This window comes from Thermobia domestica, chromosome 8 (genome assembly GCF_964235325.1).
Source record: "Thermobia domestica chromosome 8, izTheDome1.hap1.1, whole genome shotgun sequence".
Lineage (NCBI taxonomy): Eukaryota > Metazoa > Arthropoda > Insecta > Zygentoma > Lepismatidae > Thermobia > Thermobia domestica.
This window is the reverse complement of record NC_137461.1, coordinates 13,817,351-13,844,840: the sequence shown is the minus strand read 5'-3', so window position 1 is coordinate 13,844,840 and position 27,490 is coordinate 13,817,351. Positions and strand designations below refer to the sequence as shown.

The window sequence follows — 27,490 nt, the reverse complement described above, 5'->3', positions numbered from 1 at the left end:
AGAAAACACCAAAATGGAGTCAATCCGTTTGACTTCTGAACGTCTCAATAAAAAGCGTTTAAATTCTCTTTTTGGTACTATAGTGTGACTTTGAAGAATATTTGAAGTTAGGTCAGGGCCGGATAAAAGATGAAGAAATTATTTAAGTGACTTTCAACTATTCCATTTCATTGTCACAATGGAATTCAATTACGTTATATTGCAATTGGTATCATTATTCACATTTCAAAGCACAAGGCAGTACAGTATTTATGTTTAGCTTTATTTCTGATACACAAATTTCATACAGTTATAAATGAGAGAATACCTTATTAAAGATCTTATGATTTAGAAGTTAATAAAACAGTATAAAATAATATTTATTACAATTACTATGAAATTTAATTTCTACAATGAAACTATATAATGTAAATACAGTCATTAATGAAAGGTGATAACTAAACATGATTTCCATAACATTCATGTTGTTTTCTTCACTGTTTCAGCTAAAATAGTATTTTGTGACTTATTGGAAAATTACACATACTCTTTAATCAAAATGAATCAAGTAGAAAAACATGAATTGAATATCTTTTCTTCGAAGTAACTGTACAGAATACATAACAAAAATAAATCCACAGAAAATAAATATAAAAGATTTTCATCCAGAAAATTATTCAACTAAAGGACTTAGTGATACCTATCTGATTGTATGTCCATTCGAGAATATTGTTCAAGATAACAGGAAGCGATATAAAGCACATACCTGGCTAGCACAGTCAATTTTACCAACAATGGTTGTTGTCGATGAGCCACTGACAGCCTCGAACGATAGGTCTGCACTGCAGAGTTCACTGCTAGTAGCTTCGTAGGAGGACATGAAAAAAAACATTATGCCGGTCGCGTTGCAGACTTTTTGAAGGCTAACAATGACGCAGAGAGAGCGCCGAGTAAGGCTTTGTTTTGAAAGTACAAATCGACTCTCATCAATGGGACTTCGAGAAACAAACAAGAATAACAAAATATTCATACGTAAATGGGGCTCTTTCCGTAGGCAGTAGGCTAGTGAATACCATACCTTGTGGCCAGAAGCTGTATGAATATGGATAAACACGCTCTTGCTCTCCTGCCCATAAAGTAAAGAAATGTGTATCTCACAGAGGTTCTTCACTAATGCTCCTTAGAGCAGGATATACTGCCTGTCATATTGGATGGCAGTCGTTCAAGAGGAAATGCACTTTGACTGCTGTAATCGGGTCTTCTATGAAACCGGAAGGAACGTTCTCCTTGCATTGCTTTGATTTGGTCCCATTGCAATTGGTTTGTTAAAAAAAAGCCAGACCGTTCCTTATTTGTATCGTCCAGGTTTTGCCATAAATATCGACGACTTCTGAAATTTGCCACTTGCGTGATACTGTTTATACACTTTTTCCTCGTTGATAAATCTTTCTTGAATGTGTCGATCTGTCAGAGAATATTCACGTGGATTATGTCACTGGTTTTGATTATGATCACCAGGGCAATGTCGTTGGAGACACCTTGTAATCTTGCCAAATTTAGTTGTGTTCAAGTGTCCTTTTTTGCCACTTCAAAGCGAATGGAAAGCAACATACAAGCTGGGCCACTGGCTGAAGTCGTTTCTGCATCTTGTTTGCATCTTGTCCTCGTACTTCTGATTTTGTCGCTTGAACACCCACCGTACGCTGGATTAACTGATATACGCACTATGGTCATTGCAATCTTTAACTATCGGTGCCAGGCTTTAGTGACTCTTGGTAGTTCCGCAGGTGCAGTCCTCTCAGTAATTCTTAATCTATACAGTCACATCTACATCTTGGCTTTCTGTTATACTTCACCAGGCCTTGCATCACAAACAGTGAAAGGCATGGGAAGTGCTTGAATATCACTCAAAATGTCGTCACGCAAAACTTGTTCTACCTTGAACAAACTTCTGTAGGAAAAAGAACAATAACTAACGTACATAGTATATTCCTCACTAGATACATATGCATTCATATATACTCTACGTATATATGTGTTCTGCATTATGAAAAGTAAAAGAGCGAAAATATGTTAAGATTATATATACACTTTTCGTTGAAGTTGCAGAGTGAAGTGAAAGTACAATTATATAAATAAAAAGGTAAAAGTAAATACAGTTGTATTGTTTACAGTATCTCGACCTATTAAACAATAACTTCCATTATGCATTGAAATTAAATATTTCTTTTATCATGTCCTTAGTTACTCTGTCCAAAACATCTGAAAGAAGATATTTTCTTTTATTAGAGGAAGAATTTTCAAGTTAGAATCAACATCATTTAAACATGAAATACATCATGAAATAAATATTGAAATACTTTCAGAGCTTATTTCTTTTTCAGTTTACTTAAAATGTTCTTCTGTTTAATAAAAAAAGAAGAAAAGTAGACAATTGAAAAAGACACTAGAAATAAAAAATAAATTAAAAAACGAAAAAAGAAGGGAAAATTTTTCTTTTATTACCTTCTTATTTGCTCTTTCTCTGCTTGCAATACTATGAATTATGGATTTACCAAGGGCATAACATAATAAATTTTCCAAAATACTTTTATTCTTCGCTGTTGAGCTCTTTTTCAGAAAGCTTTATCCCGTAAGAAGCAACTACCTTCGTGAAAATTTGCTTCTACCAAATGCCAACACACATTTGGAGGTGAAATTCTTCCTCAGATGTGTCACTGTCTTCCATAGAAGTCTGCCAGAGAGTGATTCAGTGAATAATACGTATACGTATAATTGCAAAAATATAGTATTTGTAGAGGAGCATTTTTAACATTAAAACAAATAACATTATCGCTGTGAAAAGCAAAACAAAATTGTAAATAATATTTTTGGAAAACTATATGTATATTTGTGCTGTGAAAGCAATCCGACTTTATTTCTAGCCTAGAGAAGCAGGGAAACAACTGCTCTTTAGGATACGATCAAACGGAAGCGCAGTCCGCTAAACAGATATACAACTAGACAAACAGCTAAACAGATATAGAAAAATATTGTTGGTCCGTGGTTGTTTCTGTGATAAGAAATACGGACGTGGTAGTAAAAAGATGACATGGCGAGCGTTCGGCTTGGATTTACCTTTTCGTGGGCAATGGAAAGAATAGTTCCCGCAAAGGGAACATAAGTATGATCTTATTTGCTCCACTGGGAAGCGACATTCCCATTGGTTATGAGTCGTTTTCACCATGAAAATGGGAATTGCAACAGCAAAATCATTTCTTTTTATTGCTTGGTTGTTTTGAATGCGTATTGGGTAACTTGGAGGAGGTATCGTTCCATCACTTGTAGAAAAAATTGGCCCACCAAAGGGTTAACGCTCCGTACGCTTCTGAAGAAGTGCAGCTTATTGCAACGTAATAATGAAGTACGCACCGTTGTGGTTTGGGAAGGTACAATTAATAACTGATGAAACACTACTCTTCTGTAATACGATTTAATTGAATCAATTTCTCCCACACCACTTGAGAGTTCTGATTAATAGGGTCATTCAACAAAACACAATCCTCACCCATCCTGAAAATGTCGTGTTGGCTTTAATAACAGACCAAATCTCAGACATAAGAAATCTTGATTTGCTAGGAATTAAATAAACAAGAGGGTTGAAAAAATGGCAACGGACTTCGCACTTTTGTCTCAGCAACTATCTATTTCAATGCAGTAAAATATTCTGACATGAATACTTCTGCTTTTGGCTCCTCCCACGATCCACCGTTGACCAATAATATCACAAATGAAGAAGTATATGACTTTGTTGAAAAATAGCGGAAATTCAAGAATTTTCTTCCCATACCAATAGAGGCTGCTTCTTCCGTTTTCGGCGTTAGTGCACATAATGGCTACATTAAAGCTTAAATTTAATCTGTAGGTCGTATTCTGATAGTGCGAACAAACAATGGTTATATAATCCAAGAAGAAAACTAGAAGAAAATATTGGACTGCCCATTGATAAAATAATGTTTCCCAACATAAATTTGGATGAGTGGACCTCGCAGTCCAATCACATCCTCGTAGTCTGCTTTGGGTTATTTTCAAAGCATAACCTATGAGAGTAAGCGCTGTACAGTAATTAAGGAAATGTTAGCAATTAGTAAGCTCTCCGTTCCGAAATCTTCCGTTTATTCTTTTATAATGGAATAGTTTTGAATAGAGCTCAAAGCTAAAACCGATTGGAAAACATCACTAGAAAAAGGAATTTTAGCCTAAAATTGGCAATGTTTGACCGAAAGCATAAGTAGACAGAATAGAAAATTATCCCTGAGGTAAGAACTTAACACATTTGTCATAGACAAAACAATAAACGACCCTAATGCAGAAAATTACACAAAATAAGCAAATAATAACATTTTTATGAAATTGTTGTGCGTGCTGTATACCAAAGTCAGTATGAAAACTTAAAGGTCGATGGGAGGCACCTAAACAACCTTTAAAAAATCTGGTGAAGTAGGCGTGCTTTTCGATACTAACAGCACTACTAACAGCAGTTAATAATTCATTTTAGTTTAATCTGTCCGTTTACTTATCTGCATGTCCCAAGAAGAATTATTATAAGCCTACGGAATGGTTTTACCAAAGAACTTCAATACCAGATATTTTCGAGTTTTATCATCTAGAAACAGCAACAACACTGTGCTGTCGTTGACTTATTGTTCCGTCACCCATTGCATTCATGGAAACGTAGGTGTTGAAAGCTCCTAAGAAAAAGGCAAATTGGCAGGTGCTGGGCTTGTTTATTTTTTTTAGAAGTTCGTATATCCTTTCGTAGTTCATCGAGCGAACTTGCTCTTACAGGCACCTGGATCGGAATTAGAACAAAAAAGTAAACTTAAATCTGTAAAGCCCATTTTGAGCAACTGGCACACGTACCAACTACTAGCCGAAATAAACTGAGTCTTGCTTATTTTCGTATTGGACATTCTCATCACTGCGATTCCTATGTACTACTTGGCACTAATAGTCCGTAATGCGAAAGATATTGTTCTACTGAGTATTCAGTACGTTGTTTATAATGTTGAGTTAACTAAAAATTCAGAAAACGCCTAGGATTAAATAAAAGTGTACACCTAATTTTGTGGGATAATGGAATATTTTGTGGATGAACGTTTAGTAATTACCAGTTGGGTCGACAGCTTAACTTGCTATCGGGAATTTTATTTTTAGATTATTTTCCTGTAATGATTTTAAACTGATGTTATTAGTCATTTTAAATGTGTATTTTAACTCATCTTTAAGCTTTCCATCGTATTTCCTTTTTTAAATAATTTTTTGATGTTGTCTTTTATATCTTGCATTTGACTCAGACTTTTTTTTAGAAGTTTCAATGTTTAGAAGTTATAATTTATTTTTTATGTTCAGATTGTGTCGGACGTTGGCAAAATCTAGGCTTTATCTGGGTCAAAAAGACTTTACTACAGACACCCCATCAAATTTTAATCAATCTATCAAAATAGAAAATAAATTGCGAATTATATATACTTAAAAATACAGTATTAAAATGAAGGAAGAGAAAATTGAATTGCTCATATTAACATAATTTCCATTAAATTTGTAAAAGATAAATTAATAAAAAGAAGTAAGATTTCTCTCTCTTATAAAAGAGAATAATAACCACATGGTTAATGAAATTAAAAGATAAATCAATATATGTGACCACAAATAATAACCTACCTGTCATGGAGAAAATTACTTTCGATATACTAAATTGAATAAAAAGCAAAGAATAATATGATAAATTTATAAAACTGACGATATTTTAAAATTAAATCATAAATTTATTTAAAACTACATAATCAGTAAATATTTTACCATTTCCGAACAACCAAGTTATAAACTCCACAATAATTTTGAATAGTTAAATTAAACTCAGTAATTCTAATTTATTCTTACATACTCTAAAAATATGAAATAAATGAGCGGAATTAATGTTAAACATATATTTCACTGAAAAATGTGATAGCAAAAGACAAGTCATTAACACAATTAATTAAAATCTGAAAATAAGTATTAAGAAGTGCTTACGTTGGAAGGCAAAGCGCATTGTAGCAAAAATAATGATAAAGAGAAAAGCGAAATTTATGGTATATTAAGAGCTTTAACAGTTTGATTAATATGATGGTCTTGTAAATACTTAATAAGAAATGCTGAAGGAATGAAAATTTATTTATCATACAGTAATTCCAAAATAATATCAACCATCTTGATATTAAATTGATATGAATATTACTAATTTCTCAAAGAAATTTAGGTTTCTTAAGTAAAATATATCACCTATCATCCTTACAACTTAATCTATACTTACTATTCATACAGTTATCTATAATCTATACTATAATACTATAATCTATTCTATACTATCTATACTATAATCTATACTATAATATAATCAATACTATTAATACTATTGTACATGTATTAACTCCTTATTCATGCCAACGAGAGCAGAATCTCCTTGATTCTTTATATTCTATTTCTAGGATTCTAGGGAGAAATATTTGCTGTATTTACTTACATATCCAGATTTTATTAAAATAAAATAAGTATCTCATCCTAGAATTAATATTTCTCAGATTCTTTTCGCTATTCTCATTAATTATGTTGAAAGCACATCCTTTCTTCGTAGTCAATTATGTTATGTATTCCAGATTTTCATAAAAAATATAAAAAATACCAAGTAATCTAAAGAATAAGGTTTTATAAAATTTTCCTTAATGCAAATTTAAACGTTAAAAATTATTCATTATCTTAATTTAAATTTTACAAAATACTATCAAGGACCTCATTGTCAATCAAAGACATTACAATGTCTTTTATTGTATTCTTCCTAAATAAAGTTAACTAGGGCACTGTACTCATCGTTTCTTTGCTCTTTCGTTTTCTATTGACGAAAATTTCAATATTTGCTATCGGATATGTTTAATCATTTAAATTACTACTCGTCGATGGACATACAATACACAATAAATTTTTACTTTGACTTAATTAAAATCTTTCATATTTCCGAGACGCCAAGTTGGGTTTAACATTTCGACATCTGCATGTTAGTATACCATTCGTGTTCTCTATTTCATTGTATTGAAGTGAAGAGAAAGAATCATATTATAGGTTGCCACATACTTTTGTTTACTAAAAGGCTAGGAGTAGTAATTTCTCTTAAAACATACCAACTGCCCTCTTGAGTTATTTATTATTTTGAGAATTAATAATTTATGTTGGTTGATAATAATTATAAATATTCTATTTGACATTCCATACTTAGGAACTACCGTGCTAAACGACTCTGAGGATTGATTGCAAATTATGTTGATTTTTCTCGAATTGTACACTTCTTGTCTCCATAAGTTACATTAACTTCCAGAGAAGAAAGGGACTCTAAGACCTTACAAATTCCCTTCGGATCTTGTTCACTTTTCCTGTATTTTCTCCAAAGTCAGGGGTGGAAATTGAGTGATAATTTAGTAGTACCTATATGATAATTTTATTGTATATTAATACAATACTTACAATATGGGAAGTAACAAATATGTTGTATTTATTTATAACGATTAAAAGCGATATAAATAAACGAATAATCAAAACTAGAAATGTACAAAAATAAATAATCATCTGCTTCTTGTTATTTGTTATTTTTTCACTGATAATTTTAGTGTCTCCAAAATGTATCTTTGATTAATGAATATACCTTAGATTGAATATTAAAGAGTGATTGACGGAATACCCTCTGATGAAAGTACCTCTGTGATTAATATTCATAACAAACGTACAAAAACGATGAGAAGACTGTTTAAAATTGTACATCTTAATAAATAAAAAAAAATTATGATTTGATTGTTACTTCTTTCAATGTTGCAAGGGGTTTCTTCACTTTCCAGCTTTCACGTTTCCTCAACCATTCTTCATTTTAATATTACTGTTCACCTCTTTATCAGAGTCTATTTTAGGATCGATGCATATATGTGCCATGTTAAGCTAAAGAAATTTTTCCCCTGGTTTCAAACTATACTCGCAAATCAATTTAAAGTAAATTTTATGGCAGGAAAACTTTTTGTAAGAAAAATTTGGATATTTCAAATCCACGAAAAAAATTGATTTTTTAATCAGGTTAAAATAATTCTTAATTATTTTAAATTAATAGTATCCGTGGGCTGAAAGAAAGAAATTATTTTTATAACAACGTTCTTTATGAGAATATTAGTAGCTTATATAACTGTAAATTTAAGTCACTTCGCAATTGAAAACAATCTCATTTGCACCGATAAAAACAAATAAAAATTGTTGCAAGGTTGCTACTTATTAGTATGTATTTCTAAATGTAGAACAATATTATCTATCGGGAAAAGGATTTGCCTAATAATGTAATGTTTCGTGGAATTTAAATCGGGGAAGAAGTTATGTTCTCAGCAATTTCCTATGCTCTCAAGCCTTGTTTAGTCTGTTACTGTGACATCATGTGTTAAATAAATGTTAAGATATTCAGCAATATATGAAGTACTTCACTATAAGTAGAATAGTACGAAATAAATCATAAAGTTTACAATTTATTTTAAAGTATGCAATTACGTTCCAAGGTGTATGCGTCGCTTAAGGTAAAATTTAATAATTTACTGATAGATTTAATACATTTTTGCCAATTCACCCTACAATACGTGAGGGATAATGACATGATTATCAACTAGTTTTGTACCTTAAAATAAATATTAAATGAAAAGTTAATTGATATCAAGATGAACTTAAAACTTGAGTATAAAATTATAATATAAAATTTATAAAAAATTCACATACGTACCTTGAAGACAAAACTCTTTAGTGACACATACCCAGGATTTATCTTCTCGAAAGTAACCTGGTTTGCAAGTGCATCCAGGTGAACAGAGATCTGGGCATTTATTATACATCGTGGTGCAGGTTAGCTGACAGTTGCCATTGCATTCGCTGTAATATGCGTTTGTTCCACAAACTAGAAACACAGCAAAACAATAAATATTATTTTCCTTCTTTACACAACAGAAGCATAAATACATAAGTGATTCTTTGAATCACTTATATAGAAGAATTTGTTTTTTCTTTGAGTATAAGATATGGATGATTTCAATCTTTCTAATAATTATGCTAGTGCCTCAACCAGAAAAAGTGTAAGAATATTTTGTAAATCGTTAAGATCAATTTTGCGATGGTCCTTAAACCGGACACAGATAAGATATCAAGATATTTAATGAGTTTATTTCTTATTATTTTAATTTATCTGACGGATGTAAAGTAAGCTCGAAAATAGCTAAACTGGTTCAAAGAAGTTTCTCATATCTTTACAAAATTGCTGTTTAAGCTTAATCACCAGCAAATTATTGTGAACAAACTATTAGCTAAAATCCTGTGATTAGTATAGCAACATTACTTTTCCCACACGAGTATTTACTTATCTCTTATGAAGAAAAGTTGTGGTAGTTATAAAATTATCAATAACGAACAAGTATTAATCCCACAAAGAGGAATAAATAAGCGATTAAAAGATATGTTTACAAAAGTCACGCTTTGTTGCAGAGTTGAAATATTTTCAAAAGACAAATTGTATATTTAACATTTCGAAATTTTGCTTTTAATGAACAGCTTTTGAAATATCTTTCACAAGATTCAAGCTCATTCTCTAGGAGCCGGAATTATTTCCCCTTCACATATTGATATGAAGTATTAGTCTGTAATTTTGTTTTCCTCTGTTTGGTGTTTTAAACTGCTGAAATTTATGAATGTTGTCTATCGTGACTAACTGTATTGTTTTATAAACTACAAGTTACAAAATGAATACTTGATTATTGACAATTCATCCTGTTGACTACAGATTACCTATCAATCTTAATTAGTCCACAAGTTTTCAGTTACGTTAGTCTTCATGTAGTTAAGAGGACGTATCACGGCGAAATTGAAATATCGCTAATTTTACAGTAATTATGTGATATTCTCAAATAGATAAAACAAAATCGAAATGTGGAACAAGAGCACCCTAGACAATATTATTTTACATGATACACCATTATCACAACTCACATATGTGCTTTCCATCCATTTAGAAAATAGGCATTTATTTTCGCGTTTATAAATGGCTGCAAACGGAAAACTCTTAGTTGACTCGTGATAACGGTACCTCATGCAAAATAATATTGACTAGAGCGGTTTTGTTGTACATTTCAATTATCTTCTATCTATTTGAAGATATCACATAATTACTGTAAAATTAGCGGTATTTTAATTTCATGGTGTTTAGGCCCCTTAATATGACAAAAAAGTCAACTTTAGTTATAGCTTAAAATAATGTAGCCCCTTATACTAAATGTTTCTAGCAAACCATAGTTAGTTATGCAGCAATATGGCTTTTGCTTTGCATATTATAAACTAAATATTAACACTGAATTAGGTTTTATTTCTTACTGAGATTGAATTTTTATTATTTAGAATCTTATACTCCTCCTATCATATTTAATATTTAAAGTGCGTAATAATTACTTTTAGTGGCAAGTTTTGGCAAAAAAAATCTTAAGTTACTTAAGTGTCTTTTTTATAATGGTTTACAAGTACTCGTGTCTTTAGTAAATTAAAGTTAAACTTACATTTAACTTTTCCATTTTGGCATTAAATACGTTACATGTGTAAATTGATAAAGTCGATATGAATATATTCTTCCTATTACGTACGACTTCCTATTTTTGCCCCAGGATTTATTCAGATTACTAGTACGTATTAAGATTAATGTAGCAAAATTTCTTGTTTCGTACATGCACGAAAATTTAATTTAAAATTTATCCATGAGTTAATATATGCCAAAGTAATATATACGGATTTTATTTCCTGTGTTATTAGACTATAGTGAGTTCTCAAATGATACATTTCTTTTAGATATTCCTCGTAGAGATTAACTTCATATACTACATTTTACTGAATCTCCTTTGTTTCTTTATTTTCTATTTATTGTTGTTATGTTTTTATTGATATTGTCAATTCATTCTCAAATTTGGTACTTATTCTTCTTTCTTTCTTTTCAAAACCTGTGTACTTGTTTCTCCAGTTTTATCATTAGTTTTATATGTAATGTTTTGTAAAATGAATAACGTTTAATATATTTTGTGGTCACTTTGAAATCATGATTACAGTGCGAATTGCAATCCATACTGGTGTATTAGAAAGTTAAAGGAAGTTTGTTGAAGACCTTAAAGATTAGAGATGCATTTTAAATAGTTTTGACATGCACATATTTAGGTATCATGATGAAAAGTACTAAAACAATAACTATTTAACAACAAAAAGCTTTAGATAAAAGAATTTCCGTTTGTGTAATGATGATTACTAATGAATAGTACAAACGGTGATCGGAAATACAGCTGTTACTCTCCTTATTATATTGCTTATGTCAAATTGTAACATTAGTTGAAATGTTTAAGGAATAAACACTAGCTTCTGTATGTGCTTATTTCTATCAATGTAATTAAACAGAAGGACTGCGTTGTTATCATTTAAGAACTATTCCTAATGTCTAACTGATAATATCTTGTAAACAATGTTTAGTATTTTGAAATAATATGAAAGAATATTCATGAACGAAAAACATCCTGAAAACTTTCTACATACTGAAGTTCAAATAACGTTGCTGAACTGGAAGATATAGTAAACGTGAATTCGATTTAGTGGTGAAAGGTTTAACTGAAATTCTGCAGGTAAGTTTGTTTCAAACTCAGAGAACTGCAAATATATCGATATTGCTTGACGATATCATTTTGCAACAACGGAGCTCGGAAGTAATGATTTATTGCCATTATCTTTTACGAATTTAAATACAGTTTCAGGTGAAAACACAGCCATGATCGATTTTAAAAGTGTTTCGGAGACTCTGGTCCTTCACGACTAACCGTATCTAATCGGAACTTAAACGTGCTGTCGAAATCTGAGGTATTACGTTTGCTCTAGACGCCTAACACCATAAATATGGATAAATACTTCACTGCAGTAAGAAATGTGTTGAAAGAGAATCGTCATATCATATACGAGGAAATTAAGTCAATATAAAATTGAATATTGCATCAACTGCACCAAGTTCTCGATCTTTCCAATCGTTGCAGTCGCTGAGTTTTACATGGGCTTACTCTTAAGTAAAACGTATGAAGTGTTGACGATATATATTCCATTCAGTTTGGCAAGGGCAATGTGGAGACATTTATTATAAGATGATGAAACATAGATTTATAATTATGAACTCAAAACTGAACGGTAGTGGACAATATGATGTTTCCAAAACGAAACTTCGCCTCGAAAGATAAACGAGTATGGAGCGTGGATAAAGTTACGCTAGCACCTTTTCTCGACGACCGTCCGTGTAGCAACTATACAATTAGATTATCCACTTTTAGTAGCAGAAGAATGATATGTTACTTATTATCTTTGAATCTTGATGATCTGTCCATTGAAAATCTCTACTGCCTCAGTTTAATCCTCATAACGACAACGCAAGGCCACACATAGCATCGGTAAAGTTAGAATTTTAACAGGAAAGTGCAGTCTTTATTTAATCTGATGCGAGTTATCCTACATATTTAGCTCCACCAGACTTTTCCTTCCTACCAGATTGAAGAAAAGGCTTCAAAGGTGCAACTTATTAACATTATAGTTTGATTCAGATATATATATAATATAACTGCTCTTTTAATATCTATGATGTTTTTATTTTAGTATTATAATTATTTTATGACTTTCCGTACTTTATTTCATTTCCGACTCTACCTTCTTAGTATACTATCTTATATTTTCCTCTTCTGGTTCTCTAAATAACCATCACTTCTGTATATTACCGATTCATTTTATAATACAAATGTTCAGATATTTAGTTCAGATATTTATTTATTTATTTACTTGTAAAAGGCATATAGGATTACAATCCTACAATAGCCTTATTAGCATAATATTTTAATACGATACCATTATTCTAAAATAAAATAGGCAAGAAAGTAAAATAAAATAAGAGACCTACAGACAAAACGAAACAAGATTTAAAAAATACAAAATACAAATAAAGTAAAGATACAACAAACAAAAATAAATGTAAGTATAAGCACTTTCCTGCAACTTGTACATATATTAGAAATGCACTACAAATATTAATTTGAATTCATTATTTCAATTTCAATTCACAAATATTAATTTCAATTCAATACTATTCCATATAAAAGGATATATCAATAATATTTTAGTTAGTGTTTTCGTCTTTTGAGTGTACACATTACGAGGAAAATTTATTTCAAAACGTTAAGCCAAACAGCTCCAAATCAATACATAATTGTTTAATATTTTCTTGAAAATGTGATTCTGTATCAAAAAATATATCACAATATTTCGACACAAAATTATAAAGTTTTAAAGTTCTAACAATCGATGAATTTTTGTGTTGAGTAGTTCTTGAAAATGAAACACAAGAGAAGAGATCGTATCTAGGCCTAAGGCCTGGTACATATAAAGCAACCTGAGAGAGTAAAGAAGGACAATCTATTCTATTGTTGAATAGTTTTTCAGAAACATCAAGGACAGCACTGATCAGCGAATTTAGAGTGAAGTTAGTCTAAAGTATTCTCTTAGTATAGTATTGGATAAATAATATGGGCAATATCTATTATTAACCTTGTAGTACAGAAACCTTAAAAAATTATTTTGTACATGTTCTATATCATGTATGTATTCTATATAATATGGATTCCAAATAATAGCTGCATAAGCCAATTTCTGGTTTCTTAAAATACTTTGTATTTCTAATTATAAATCTTAGAAACGTGTTTGCACTACTTACTAACTCCTTATAGTGAGTTGTAAACGATACTTTTGTATCAACATAAATTCCAAGATCTTTAATTGAATTAACTCCCTCGAGTTGATAATTATCAACTGAGTAATTTACTGTAGAATTTTTGTTCCTTGTGTAAGACATAACTTTACATTTGTTTATTGTTACAGTAAATCAATTTCTAGAACACCATGCAAATATGTTATTAATTTCTGACTGTAATATTATTTGGTCATTTTTATTGTTGATTGTTCCATACAATTTTAAATCATCGGCGATAAGAAGGCACTCAGAATCCTTGACTATGTCCGGCAAATCGTTAATCATAATTTAAAATAACAACGGACCAAGATTAGATCCTTGTGGGATTCTTGAAGTAGGAACCAATTCTTGAGAAACTCTATTATTGAAAAATAGAAATAAATATCTTTTGTTTAAGTAGGAGCAGAAGAACTTCATTATTTTTTTGAGGAACCAAAATTGTACATATTTTTTTATTAGAATCTCGAGATCTACTCTATCAAGTGCTTTTGCAATATCCATATATATCATATCTACACGTCTATTTGCATCTAACTGATCATAAATACATTTTACAAAACTTAATAAATTTTGATATTGTTGATCTTCCAGGTACAAAACCATGTTGTAGTTGCGATATTTGCACTTTAATATGTTCATAAATTCTGCCATACAGAATATACTCAAATACTTTACCTAACGAATTAATAATAGAAACCGGTCTGTAATTCGAAATTACGGATGAATTTCCTGATTTTAAAATAGGAGTAACAGTAGATACCTTCTATGTACTTGGGAACTCACATGTTTTCAAACCCAGATTAAAAATAAACTTTAATTGTGGAGTTACTACTACAGCACAACCCTTAATAATATATGGCGGAACACCATCTGGACCAGCCGATCGTTTAGGCTTCAACTTTTTCTTAATATTACTTAGAACTTCTGCACTAGTTATTGACCCAATATTCAGAATATCAAAGTTCAAATCCTGATTTGTTTCAGAAAATTTAATTTACTCGGCATTATATTTAAAATTTGATTTCACAAGAACTGAGGAAAAATAGTGAACAAAAGCATTAGTAGCATCCGCATTTGAATATAAGAGATCTTCTAAAGTATAAAATGTATATAAGTTACGAGATGTATTCATCGTTACTTTCTATTTGATGCACTATGGCCGATTTCTTTGGTTAATATAATTGTATATGTTTGTTGATCTCCACGTGCAGTTTTAATTATTGGGCATTAACTGTAGTTTAATTTTGCTAAATAAAAGTGTTAACTGTGTTTCCTTACACTTCATACAATTTGGCAATATTATATGACTGCAGTCAGCTAAGAAATAGATAATGCTGGATTACAAATGAATTTGTAATTTTAACGCTCCTACGAAGCTTAATATCAACGCGTAAATTGTTACTGACCATTTTTTCTTTACCAAGAACACGAAAATAATGCTTAAAAAAGTAACAAACGTAATTACTAAAGACATGAAATACATCGAAACGCATTACGAAATTTATTCAAAGATAACCTGATTCATAACACTGTCGTTTTGGTAATCCTATTTTATATTAAATCTCTAAAATTCTAATTGAGTATATTGGATCAATTGTCCAAATTAAAACACATAACTTTTACGTTCTCCTTAAGTCAGTAAGAATAAGCTTCCAGGAACAGCTGGTTTTATGGTTACAATTTACTCTACCAACATGTTAAGTTTGGAGACCTCAAAATTTACACAAATATAGCTAAAACGCTTATTTAATATACTTATTAACAAAAAACCTTAACTTACAGTCTAACTATAACACTTAAATGTTTGGGATATGCTGTTGTCCTGATTGCCTCCGAAGAATTTCAGACACACTTGCCGAAAAATTGCACATATATACATGAATAAGACATGTTTGTTTACGAGTGTTCTAGTGGAAGTGCTGACAAGGTTGTTGAATAATACATATATTGGTTGCCGTTACTAGGAAAATTAATAAAATAGTATTTATAAATTATCATGTATTTTATTCACTGATGAGTAGGACGTCACTGAAATCAGTGGGAATAATAGCTGTGATAGACACAGTTGTCCTTCGGAAGACCAAAAAACTTATCAGACGGCACCATGATGAACTTCGACAAACTCTGTAGCGTGGAATGGTACATATTGTGTAGAGATTTACTGATGTTCGTTTAGTATTTGCGTTAATCCGGTTTTACTTCCTATGTGATATTATCATCTTAGAGCGGATCATGTCAGCGTACAGTACGAAGTATTAATATTGTATTCTTACTAGTAAAAATTTTCTAACTTACTTCATTATCATATACTAATTAATACTACACCACAAATTAATGCAATAACAATTATATCGTTTAACATATATTTACACCAGTAGCAGCACACCAGTAGCCGTAGTGTTGTACACACCTGTTCACAAAAAGCTGGAAACTCGTTCAGAAACAAAGTCCAAAAAATTCAGTCCAGATCCGTCACAATTCCCGCAGATCTATGCACAGGGAATTGCATGTTCTCGCCGTTCTTTATGTAGACACTAGCTGCAAACCGTACTGTCATCCGAGCGATGTGGAAATGTTAAAACAAAATCAAACTACTTATTTCTGAGATTAATATTGATTGCACACCTCATGCACAGTTCCAATATGCAAAATCGATCATTATGCTAAGTGGAAATTGCTGAAAACAACAGGAAATGGATATTTAAACCTCCAAGTCGGAACCTGTGCTCGGAGCGATTCTATTATCAATATTATAATACAATCTCTTGTAAGTTGCATCTGTGGTTAAGCAGGTTTATTACTGCTACTGACATTTCTGAAACGAAGGGCGATGGTTCGAGTCTCCATGCGGAAAGTTAAAGATTTTTCTTCCTTCTTTTAGATACATGAGAATTTTTTTTATAATTATAAATTTCAATTGTGAAGTGATTGGAAACACATTGTCCAACAAACTGTCACTTATCAGATGCCTCTCACATTTACTAGCCCGCCATGTCCATAATTCATATACGAAAACGCTAAAATGAGAAATGTGAACACAGTTGAATACCTAAAATATATATGCTTGCATTTTTTTGCATTAAAAAACTTGGGGTACCTCATAATCTAGATTCTTATAAAGAAATTTGAACAATTACTTAGAAAATATGTACTGCTTGAAATCGGATTAAATCGCAATGCCAGTAATCTCCTATATCTTACATTTTTATTTATTTCCATTGAATGTGAACTTGTTTTGTACTGTATAGCATGAAAATTAGCTGCTACATAACTAACCATTATCTATAATTCAATTTAAGTAGGAAATCGATATAGTTATTATAAGAAGAAGCTTGTGAAAATGAAGTGTATAATAACGGCTGTATCTGAAATAGATGTTGCGTTATGGTGTAATTGGTTATCCCGCCAGCTTGGAATACTGGGCTCGTCAAATTGTCCACAGAGTCAGTCGAGACAGAATTGTCCTGTCAAAATTCGAGTTGAATCACAGCTCTACCAATAGAAAAATATATATTTTAGAGTCGAGACCTCACTTTTGCAGCATATTGTCGAGACGAGATGGCCTCAAATCTTGTCTCGTGCGTATTCCTATCCATGCTACCTAGATAAAATCAATTTTGGATGCGAATATTCTATTTATTTTAACGATAACTGTAATCTACGATACAGATTGAAGTAAGATATTAGCTTGAGCTGCTTTATTACCCACTTAACCTTCGTATCCTGCAATTATATCTAAGTTTGGTATAAATATTTATTATTATTATTACAATGTAAACACTGAACAATATATATTAACACACAATGAGGAAGAACTCAATACTGGTAGTAATTAACAAATAAGTTGCAGGTTTATTTGAAATTAACTATCTTGAAATTTAAATTAGCCTTATTAGGAAGAAAGCAAGAGAACTGTTTTGATAATTTGGACATATTATAAGAGATTGAGGAATGTGTATGCAATGGAACAGAATATATGAAACTAAATGGAATGGTATGTGGAACCGAACTTGAAAGACGATAGGATGTGTAAATGAAAAATGAAAGAAAGCAATGGTTAACAGCAGTAGTCACTACTTACAGCAGATGAGTGAAACCTACCCCCCCCCCAAAGTTCAACAATTCTGAAATAGAAGGGCGACACATTTTCTTCGTTTCCTGACAAAATTGAAAAATGGATTTTGCATATTTTTCGTCTATACCCCTTCAATATAGTTCGCGAAAAAACCAAGTACGGTCGACTGACTAGACGTCAAGTGAGTGAAATTTATATTGGAAGTTTCGATACAGCGTTCACCGAAGTGACGCAGACGTAATTTTGAAGCTTCTGATAGGTCCTCTTTCGTAATAGATTTTAGATCAGTGAGATTTCTTTATACGTATCAGAAAGCTCTTTAACTCCATACTAAAGGCGTGTCGAATGATTTATTCAAATTGTCAGGTATTCGGACAATCATGAGCCTAATTCGTTTTGCATCACTTTTAAAAAGTTTAACTTGAAATAAATTCTTACTTTTTCACGGAAACACAAACTGTTTTAATGCTCATTTTATTGTGGGTGAAATGTATAATTCTGCTAGTAATAAAAATTTCCATGTCCATCTCCGAGATTCAATCCCTCGTTCTTTGGCTCAGCAGTTCGACACGTAGACAACTAGACTAATTGTCGTTGTATAACAGCTTGCAGGAAAATCGCTTTCAATTGCACGAAGGAAATTGAGGGCATTGATTATAGCTGGATTGATTCAACTACCATGTGCTCCCATGAATACATAATTTCAAAATACTTTATCCTTAAGTATTACAATGATAAATTGTTTGTCATCATCATCATCATCATAGGTATTCTGCCTTTATTGGCAGGTCACTTGCCGCAGCTGAGAAGCTTCCATGCTCCACGGTCCTCCGCTAACTTCTTCGTCTTCGCGTATGATCTTCCTGTTTTTATATCATCCATTAATTGTAGTCTCCTTCGCCCCCTCCCTCTCTTTCCCGACACCATACCCTCTAGGACGTCCCTCATGATACAACGTCCCAACCAGTTTCTCTTCCTCCTCCTAATAATATCTAAAAGTGTTCGTTTCTCACCCACCATTTCTAACACTCTCTCATTCGTTTTGCGCTAGACCCAACTAATTCGTTTGTAGAGTACAGTTAATAACGGATCAACATATAACACTTAAAAGAGGAAAATACAGATTTACACAATGTTTTCGATTGTGAACGTTGGATTGTGGGTTTGAACCTATCATCTTTGGTTTATTGTTTCCCGAAGATACTCGAAGTTTAACTAAGGAAGTGTTTGCCTCAAAAGACCAATTTTACACAGTCCAAGTTCAAAAACTACTTCTTAGAGCAACTATAGTGATTTTTTAATTAAATTTAATTTAGAGTTACCCCGTGCCGTAAGCGTCGGTGGACCATCCATGGGTAACTAGCGACCTCTCGTCAAAAATTGATGACCCCACTGCAACGATCCGCGGTGGTCACACTTCCGTTTTGAAAATTATATTATCGGTGGGCCACCAGTGGCAGAGTCGCAACAATGTGCGAATGAATTACAAAATTACTCCGTCAAAATATGTTAAATAACCTATATGCATGATTCATTTACATTGAGATGAGTCTAAAAAGCACTGATAAACTATATATAAAGTTCTCCCGGAATGGCGCGAAACAGCAACCTTGTGATGTAAAAGCATGGGTTACTCTTCCCCTGGAGCTCACTTTAGGAACATTCGTCAGGAAAAACAAATATATGATAATAAAGGCATGCACATGCCTGGCGATAAGTCGTTTCGGTCCCTTCGCCGATTCTCCGCGACGAATCGAAATACGGACCGAAAAGAAGTCATCACCGCTACGCCGTGGTAACTGCAACACCCCTACTCTAGATGTCTGTTTCCACTTGGTGAAAACCTCCCGCCAGGGTCACACTAAGTGTAATCTCTTGATGCGTCGCTATATCGACGATCGACATTTACCGACAAGTGGACCACTAGATATTGGCGACGTAAACGGCATGGAGTCAAGTTTCATCTCACAAATATGAGGTATTCTATTTTTGGCATAAATTTTAACTCCTTTCCTCTATTAGGATGCGCATTTTAATAAAAAATGGCGTGACAACAAGCCAGTTCGAGCAAAGCATTCTAAAATGTTCTAGGAGTGGCTATCTTTATGGCTGCTATATATTATGTTTGATATTTCTGTTTATATAAGTTTCGTGAGTCAGAGGGCTGCCCACCCTGCCCTCTTCGAGTGCCCATGAGTCAGAAAGGTGAAAGTGTTCACTAATAAACATCATTTCAAACGGTTAAGCCATTTCTTGTTCTGATAGACGACGACTTTTTCATTCACATCCTATGTAGATAGATACAGATTAATACCATTATTACTATCTTATTATTTATTTAATTTTTACCATATATTTTTATCAACGTTTAATTCCTTTAGGCTAAAGAAGACGGGTGATTCATGCAAATAAATTCTAGTTCAAGTACAATTTTAATGTTCTTTTTTAGTAAACCCGCGACTATAAGACCCAACAGCGAACGCGCTAGGCATTAGATATTAAAACAAAACTGACTTACCGAACGTTCCTCAGTAACTGATTTTTTAAAAATTTTTAATTGTTTTACTCGGTTTTATAGTTTTAGCAGTACCTCTTTAACAACAGAGGCACGAACACAGAATTATCACAATAGGTAAGAACACGAGACTCTCCAAGCGGGAATAGAACCCGGTACCCGTACACCAAAGGCACACGTGCTAACCACTGGACTATATGTGTAGATTAAACAAAGGAGCAGAAATAAATATATAATGCACATTCCGACGAAACGCAAACGTCCCAATGAGAGCAATATTAAAAGAAAAGTGAAAAACTTAGTGAGCTCTTGAAAGAGCTCGAAGTTCACCTGGGTATGAAGACAAATCTTTATTCTGGTATTAATATCTCGTATAATCGCCGTTAGCGTCGATGACGCATCTTAATGTTCTTGGTAATGAGTTAACCAAGCTAGCGACAAATTGATGTCCCTGTGCTACTTCTTCCCACGTGTTCAGAAACTAGCTTCCAAAGTGCGTCAGCTGTTCTTGGTGGAGGATCAGGCCAATTTTCGTGTAGAGTTCTTGTAACTTCCGCCCATAGATTTTCCATTGGGTTCAAGTTAGATCCTTTCGGAACCCATTCAACTAGCTCAAAATTGGGTTTCTCTTGAAACCAGGCTTGAACTAGATGGGAATCATGTATCGAGCTATGATCTTGTTGAACTTCTACAATGCCGTCTTCAAATTAATTTCTCACAGCAGGGAGCAAGTCATACTGCACAATATCTTGATACTTCTGGCTGTTTAATCGGCCTTCTATTCTGTGTAATTCAACAACTGTATCCTTACACAGCCATCCCCAGCAGTGAATAGTAACATGCCCTATTCGATGCGTTCTGTGCATGTACTGTGGCTCGTAACGTTTTCCTGTGGGTCTATACACAAGTCGAGGACCATCATTTGCTGAAGAGAATATATTTTCGTCTGTGAAGATTACATGATCCCAGTTACGACCAATATTTGCCTCAGAAAATACTAGTTGATCAACTTTATGACTATCCGTCAATTTGTTGTTACACGCGGCTTGATGTGCGTGAAGCCCTGCATCTTTAATGCGTCGCCGAGTGGGGAGGAAGAAGCCAGGAAAACGAGGCGCTATCACTAACAGCCGGGTTGACATGAAAGGATTGCGACGCCTTACATCAACTAGGGCCCGATCTGTATGACACAACACACACACACACTTATATATATATATATATATATATATATATATATATATATATATATATATATATATATATATATATATATATCAGGAACATGAATAATTTACATTTTTGACGTCTCTGTTAACGTTTTCATACATAAATTATGGAAATGGCGGGCTAGTAAATGTAACAGAGATTTGAAAAGTTACAGTTCGTCTGATTGCTTTTCCAAGCACTAAGTACAAATTTATATTTATAACAATGTTCCCATATATTTAAAAAAGGAAGAAATAAACCGAACTTTCCGCACGGAGGCTCGAACCGTCGCCCTTCGCTTCAGAAATTTCATCCAGCATTACTAAACCCGCTTGGCTACGGAAGCACTTAGAAGGAAATGCGCTATAATATTGATAATTGTAACGCTCCAATTGCAGGTTCACACTTGAAGTTTCAAATAGTCATTTTTGGCCTTTTTCAGTAATTTCTACTTAAGATATTGATTGTTTTTGCATATTGGAACTGTGCATGAAGTGTGCAATCAATAGTAATCTTAGAAATAAGTAGTTTGATATTGGTTTTATATTTTCACATCGCTCGCATGACAGTATGGTTTGCAGCTCGTGTCTATATAAAGAACGGAGGGAAACTGCAATTCCCTGTGTATAGATCTGCGGGAATTGTGACGGATCTAGGCTCCCTTTTTCAGACTTAATTTCTGAACGAGTTTCCAGATTTTTGTGAACAGGTGTGTACAAGATACTGTTTTGTTCACGTCTTTCTACCCCCTTGTTAACTTACTAGTATCTTAGTTTTCGTCCATGGTCGATCCCATGGTAATATCAACATTCTTGTTTACTTTTAACCACGCTACCAATTCACAAAACATTGTTACATCCTCTAGAAATAGCCTATAAATTAATATAAGTTAACGAACTACTTAATATCACTTTCGCTTACGCTTCCCATTAGTTGGTATATGACTAAGAAACAATATCAAATTTGGGAAGCGAATTTACGAAATGTGATCTTTTGTGAAGTTAAATTCATTTATCAAGTCAGGCTCTTCAAATATATTGACACCTTGCAAATCTTTTATTCCGGCAATACTTATTAAATAAAGGTTCAAATACTGAACAAACTTTCCCAGTATTTTGCATTCTACGAAACAAATACTACCACCAAAGCTTATTATAAATTATACTTTATTTTTTCAAGGTATTTAAATCGCAGGAAAAACAAATATTACGTACTGATACAACAAATGAAGTTTCCCGAATCCCATCTATAATACTTTGAGCATACTGAAAAATCATAAATTAACGTATTAGTATGAAATAAATATACTCAAAGGAAATGTAAATGACGTGAAGAGGAATTGAAAGATCGTTATAGGATTCTAATGTAGCTATTACTTACAAACGTTAGAAGGACAATCCTCTTTTCTGATACATATACGAGATTTATCATCTCGAACATACCCTGGCAGGCAAACGCATCCGGGCCAACAGTCACGTGGACAAGTACGAGTATTCATTGTGCTGCAGGTTAGCTGACAATTACCTCTGCATTCATCGTATATTTCGTTGATTCCACATTCTAGAAATACAAGAAATAGTTTATATTAAGCTTCTGAGTTCAGAGAACAAAGTATTAATACATAAGTGATTAAGCGACATGTTAACTAATTGCTTTTTAATATTTACATACATTAGTATCCGCACATTGCAGTGTCGCACATTGTACTTTTTTGTTAATGTTGCTTACCTCTTTGGTAAATTATTAATACCTATATTATTGTTCAAAGTCGGTTCCATGATCTTATGAACATTTTTGCTTTGCATCACCAACAGCAAAACATCAGAAAGCATTGCTACTTTCTCTAGAAACACATATATTTTTAAATATACGTTAAGGTAATACTTAATAACACCTTCGCTCACCGTTGTCATTAGTTCTTATGTGACTAACATATAATATCAAATAATATGTAAGATACTTCAAATATATAAAAGCCCTGGTCACCGGTTGTTGCAACAATTAAACAAAAGAAAAGTTATTCAACAATAGTTTGTAGTAATTTACATTCTACGAAATAGATAATAGCACACAAGTTTATCATAAGTTATACTTTATTTTTCGAGATATTTAAATTGCACAGAAGAAAATATTACATAGTGATACAGAATATTAGTTTCGCCAATCCTGTCTACTTGACTTTTAACATAGTGAATGTTCATGAGTTTATATGTTGGTCATGAGTCTATAAATGTTGAATAGAAATGTTAATGACGTGAAGTGGAATGAAAAATTCTGAATATAATTATAACGTAGATATAAAGGTAACCGAAAAAGTTCTGTCGCTTTTTCACCCAGCATCTTTGAACACCGATATGTCACCTAAGACTCATCTGGAAGATCAAAAGTGGTCTCCATTTACATTGATGACCTTCCGCCAACGTTCTGGAAGGCTTTGGATTCTATTGCGGTAGAATATCGCGGGTCCTGAAGTAAAGAAAGTATCAAGTGTATTTTGCACCTCTACTAAGAATTTGAACAGGCGTCCTCTAAAGTGATTGTCTAAGAAATGGAACAGATGATAATTGGACGGTACAATGCCCGGGGAGTATGGCGGATGCAATAGTGTTTCCCATCCAAGTCGTAGAATGGTGTCCCAGGTCATCCTAGCCACGTTGTTCTGTACCAGGAGGCCCCATTGCGATTCAGAGTTTTGAGTTTTTTTGAACACGGCTCAACTAGTGACAGTACACAGTTGCATTTGTTCTCTGACCAGGTGGTACGAGTTCCTGATGCATGATGCTGCGAACAGTCAAGATATTTAATTATTTATTTTTGTCGCTGTTTTAATGCATGTGATGTATATGACATAAGGATTTGCTAGCTTCTCACATTTTCATTTATAGAAATATTTCTCGTCTGCAGTCACCTTCAGATTATTTTTGAACGATTAGAGCATTAGCTACCCTCCTGTAAATAATGGAACATTACTTTTTTTTTCGAAACAAGTAAGCCACCATTTTTACAGAAAGATACGTCTTTTACAATATTTTCTGCAACGAACAAGTGTCAATGGCACCTATCGCTTTCAAGCTTAGTATTTGCTTTTGTTTTCCTTGGTTAATTGTTTTAGTGTCTAGAAAACTATATTATTATTCCGTCTTCTCCTTAGAGAATCCTAACCTACTTATATAGTTATTCTGTGAAATCTTGACGTGTTGATGAAAAACTATCCTAAATAGTAACGGTAGAAATTAATGACAGATTTTTATGATTGTAATTAGTTCTACTCTAGACGATAGATAGAGTGAATAAATTTTTCCGGATATCACATGATCTACAAATGATGCTAGTTACGTCAAAGTGTTAATCCTTTTAATGAACATACCACTTTTCTCTGCTTTTTCAGCTCTAAAGATAAAGGTCTAAAATATTTTGTAAATGAGGTCTAACGTAACAATGTGTTGTGTTTTGCATAATAGATGGGACAATGTCAATACTCATTTTTCGGAAATTATCCAGTTCATCGGTGATAACATATTAGCGGTATAGAAGTACCAAATTACTCTATTTCTCCTGTAGTTAATATAGATTGAGAAGATACGTCTAGCTATACGTTTACGAATATTTGGTTGCATGTTTATATGGATCAAACCACATTCAGTTATTCAGCATTGTGAAGTTTTCTTTGTAAATGTGAAATAAATAACAATAAGTTTATCCGGTATTACTTATCATTGTCCATAGATTATATTTTTGAGGATTTCTTAATGTTGTTATTATAGATAAAATTTAAATATGTTATAGCTAGTCGCAGTGACTACTATTGGAAATCATGCTTATACAAGTATTTACTATGATTCTCTTCATTAATAACACTGTTTTACATAAAATAAAAAAGTTCTATTTCTGGGTAACAAAATAGTGATGCTGAAAGGATTTTTACTCCTGAATTCAAATCTGATTTAGTTTTTTTTTTTTGCATCAGGGATAGCTTTGGAGTAATCAGCACGTAATGTTTGTGTTTGTAAAGCATTACTATATATTGTTGACAATATATATTACATAGAATTGTAGGTATGCGAAACAACTGTCGACCGTACATAATGGTTTACTTTTTTCTTTGTACTGAGTGTCTCTCTTGTCTCTAATGATACGCCAGCAATAGTCTGCCAGCATGCTGGGCATCCACTTCCCTTCATAGCGTTTTTCAATGGTGGATATATCTTTATGAAATCTTTCTCCGTGTTCATCGGAAATGTCACAGCAATTAGTGGGGAAGTAATCGAGATGTGAGTCCATGGTATGTACCTTCAAGGACATTTTGCACCCTAAATCCTAATAAATTGCAAGCATTTCATCTCCTTGTATTTAGGGTCAAGTCTTCTCCCAAGGAAGTTTTGGGTTACTTTCGTAAAACTCATCCAAGCGCGCTTTTCTTTCTCTGTGAGACATGCCTCAAAACCTCTATCTTTCTGTAGTTTCCGTATCTGCGGACCTACAAACACGCCCTCTCTTATTTTTACAGCTGACAGTCAAGGAAATTTGTCAGCAAAATATGCAAAATCTGGCCCATTGCCTTCACAAGCTGTTTAATAACTCCAAGTTTTATATGTAGGGGTGGAACAAGAACATTTCTAGGATCTACAAGACTGTACCGTTGCACACTCTTTTCACCAACTGTCCAATTGCGTTTAGGCCACTCCTTTTTCACGTAGTGGTAAGTACTTTCCCGACTATGCCATTCACACAAAAAAGCATGCATACTTTCTGTAACCTTGTTGCATCCCTAATAATAATGCTATTACCTTGAAGTCACAACACAACTTCCACTCATGTTCACTGTACTTAATTAAGGTCAATATCTTTTTGAAAATTTCACAACTCTCTTTGGTAAAAGTTGCATATGCAACTAGGATTGAAGGCAGTTTATTCCCGATATGCAGCAATACACCTTTTAAACTATTCTTCGAAGCATCCAAAAATAATCTCTATTCACTAGGTTTGTATCTTATGTGTAAGGCTATCATTAATCCATGAACATCATTGCAGAATATCACGGAACTATCACTGGCAAAATAAGACACAAAAACACGTTCTCTGTTCCTGAAGGTTATGTTGGTTGTTTTGTGGAGAAGGTTATATTCCTGTAACCTGTAGTCTAACAATTCTGCTTTCTGTTTACTGAGTCCTAAGTCTCGCACTAAATCATTTAAATCATCCTGCTGTAATACTCGTGGCGTGGGCGTACTTGTGCCTTGATACGGGGGGTCCCTTCTTTTTATCGGATAAGATGTAAGTTCTGTAGTGCTACTTTCTTCACTAACACTCATCTCTTCTATATCTGTGGGCCTTGAAGGAACTGGTAAAGCTCCAGAATGTGCCGCAGGTCGTCCTGCTGACGGTAGATCCGGATAAACAATGTGTTTCTTTTATTTGCTGTTCGTGAATCCCTGAATTTTGATTAAGCAGAAATAACAGTCTGTCAAATGGTCCCTTGGTTTTCTCCAAACCATCGGCACAGCAAATAATGAAACACTGTTTCCATGCAACCACTTAATTAGTTTACAATAACATGTAGCACAACACATATTAGGTGAACACTTTTTATCAAAATCACCAGGTCCAACGCCAAAGTACTGCTTATATGCTCTCTTGATGATGGGTGTCATTTTCTTCCTGTTACTCACGAAGGTCAACTCGCCCAAAACATAACAGAAGTTGTTAGCTGTGTACTTACAACCACGAGTGCGACTCATTGTTTCTTCACTTAAACATAAACAAAATGAATCCACAGCATTCAGTTTAAATACAGTAATCCTGATAAAATACCAGATTCACACGCTCA

The 27,490-nt window shown here is 33.0% G+C and overlaps 1 protein-coding gene across 1 annotated transcript in view; it reads right to left on the bottom strand.

Annotated features, from left to right (window-relative positions):
• Nucleotides 1–241: 241 nt before the first annotated feature.
• Nucleotides 242–27,490, bottom strand: part of LOC145692690 (zonadhesin-like) — a gene marked incomplete at its 5' end in the record, with an annotated part of 41,612 nt that continues 14,363 nt past the window's right edge. The window contains 4 exon segments of the mRNA XM_081768081.1: nt 242–2,241; nt 5,683–5,711; nt 8,798–8,968; nt 23,044–23,223. Of these exon segments, the coding sequence (XP_081624207.1) occupies nt 5,698–5,711; nt 8,798–8,968; nt 23,044–23,223 (365 nt within the window).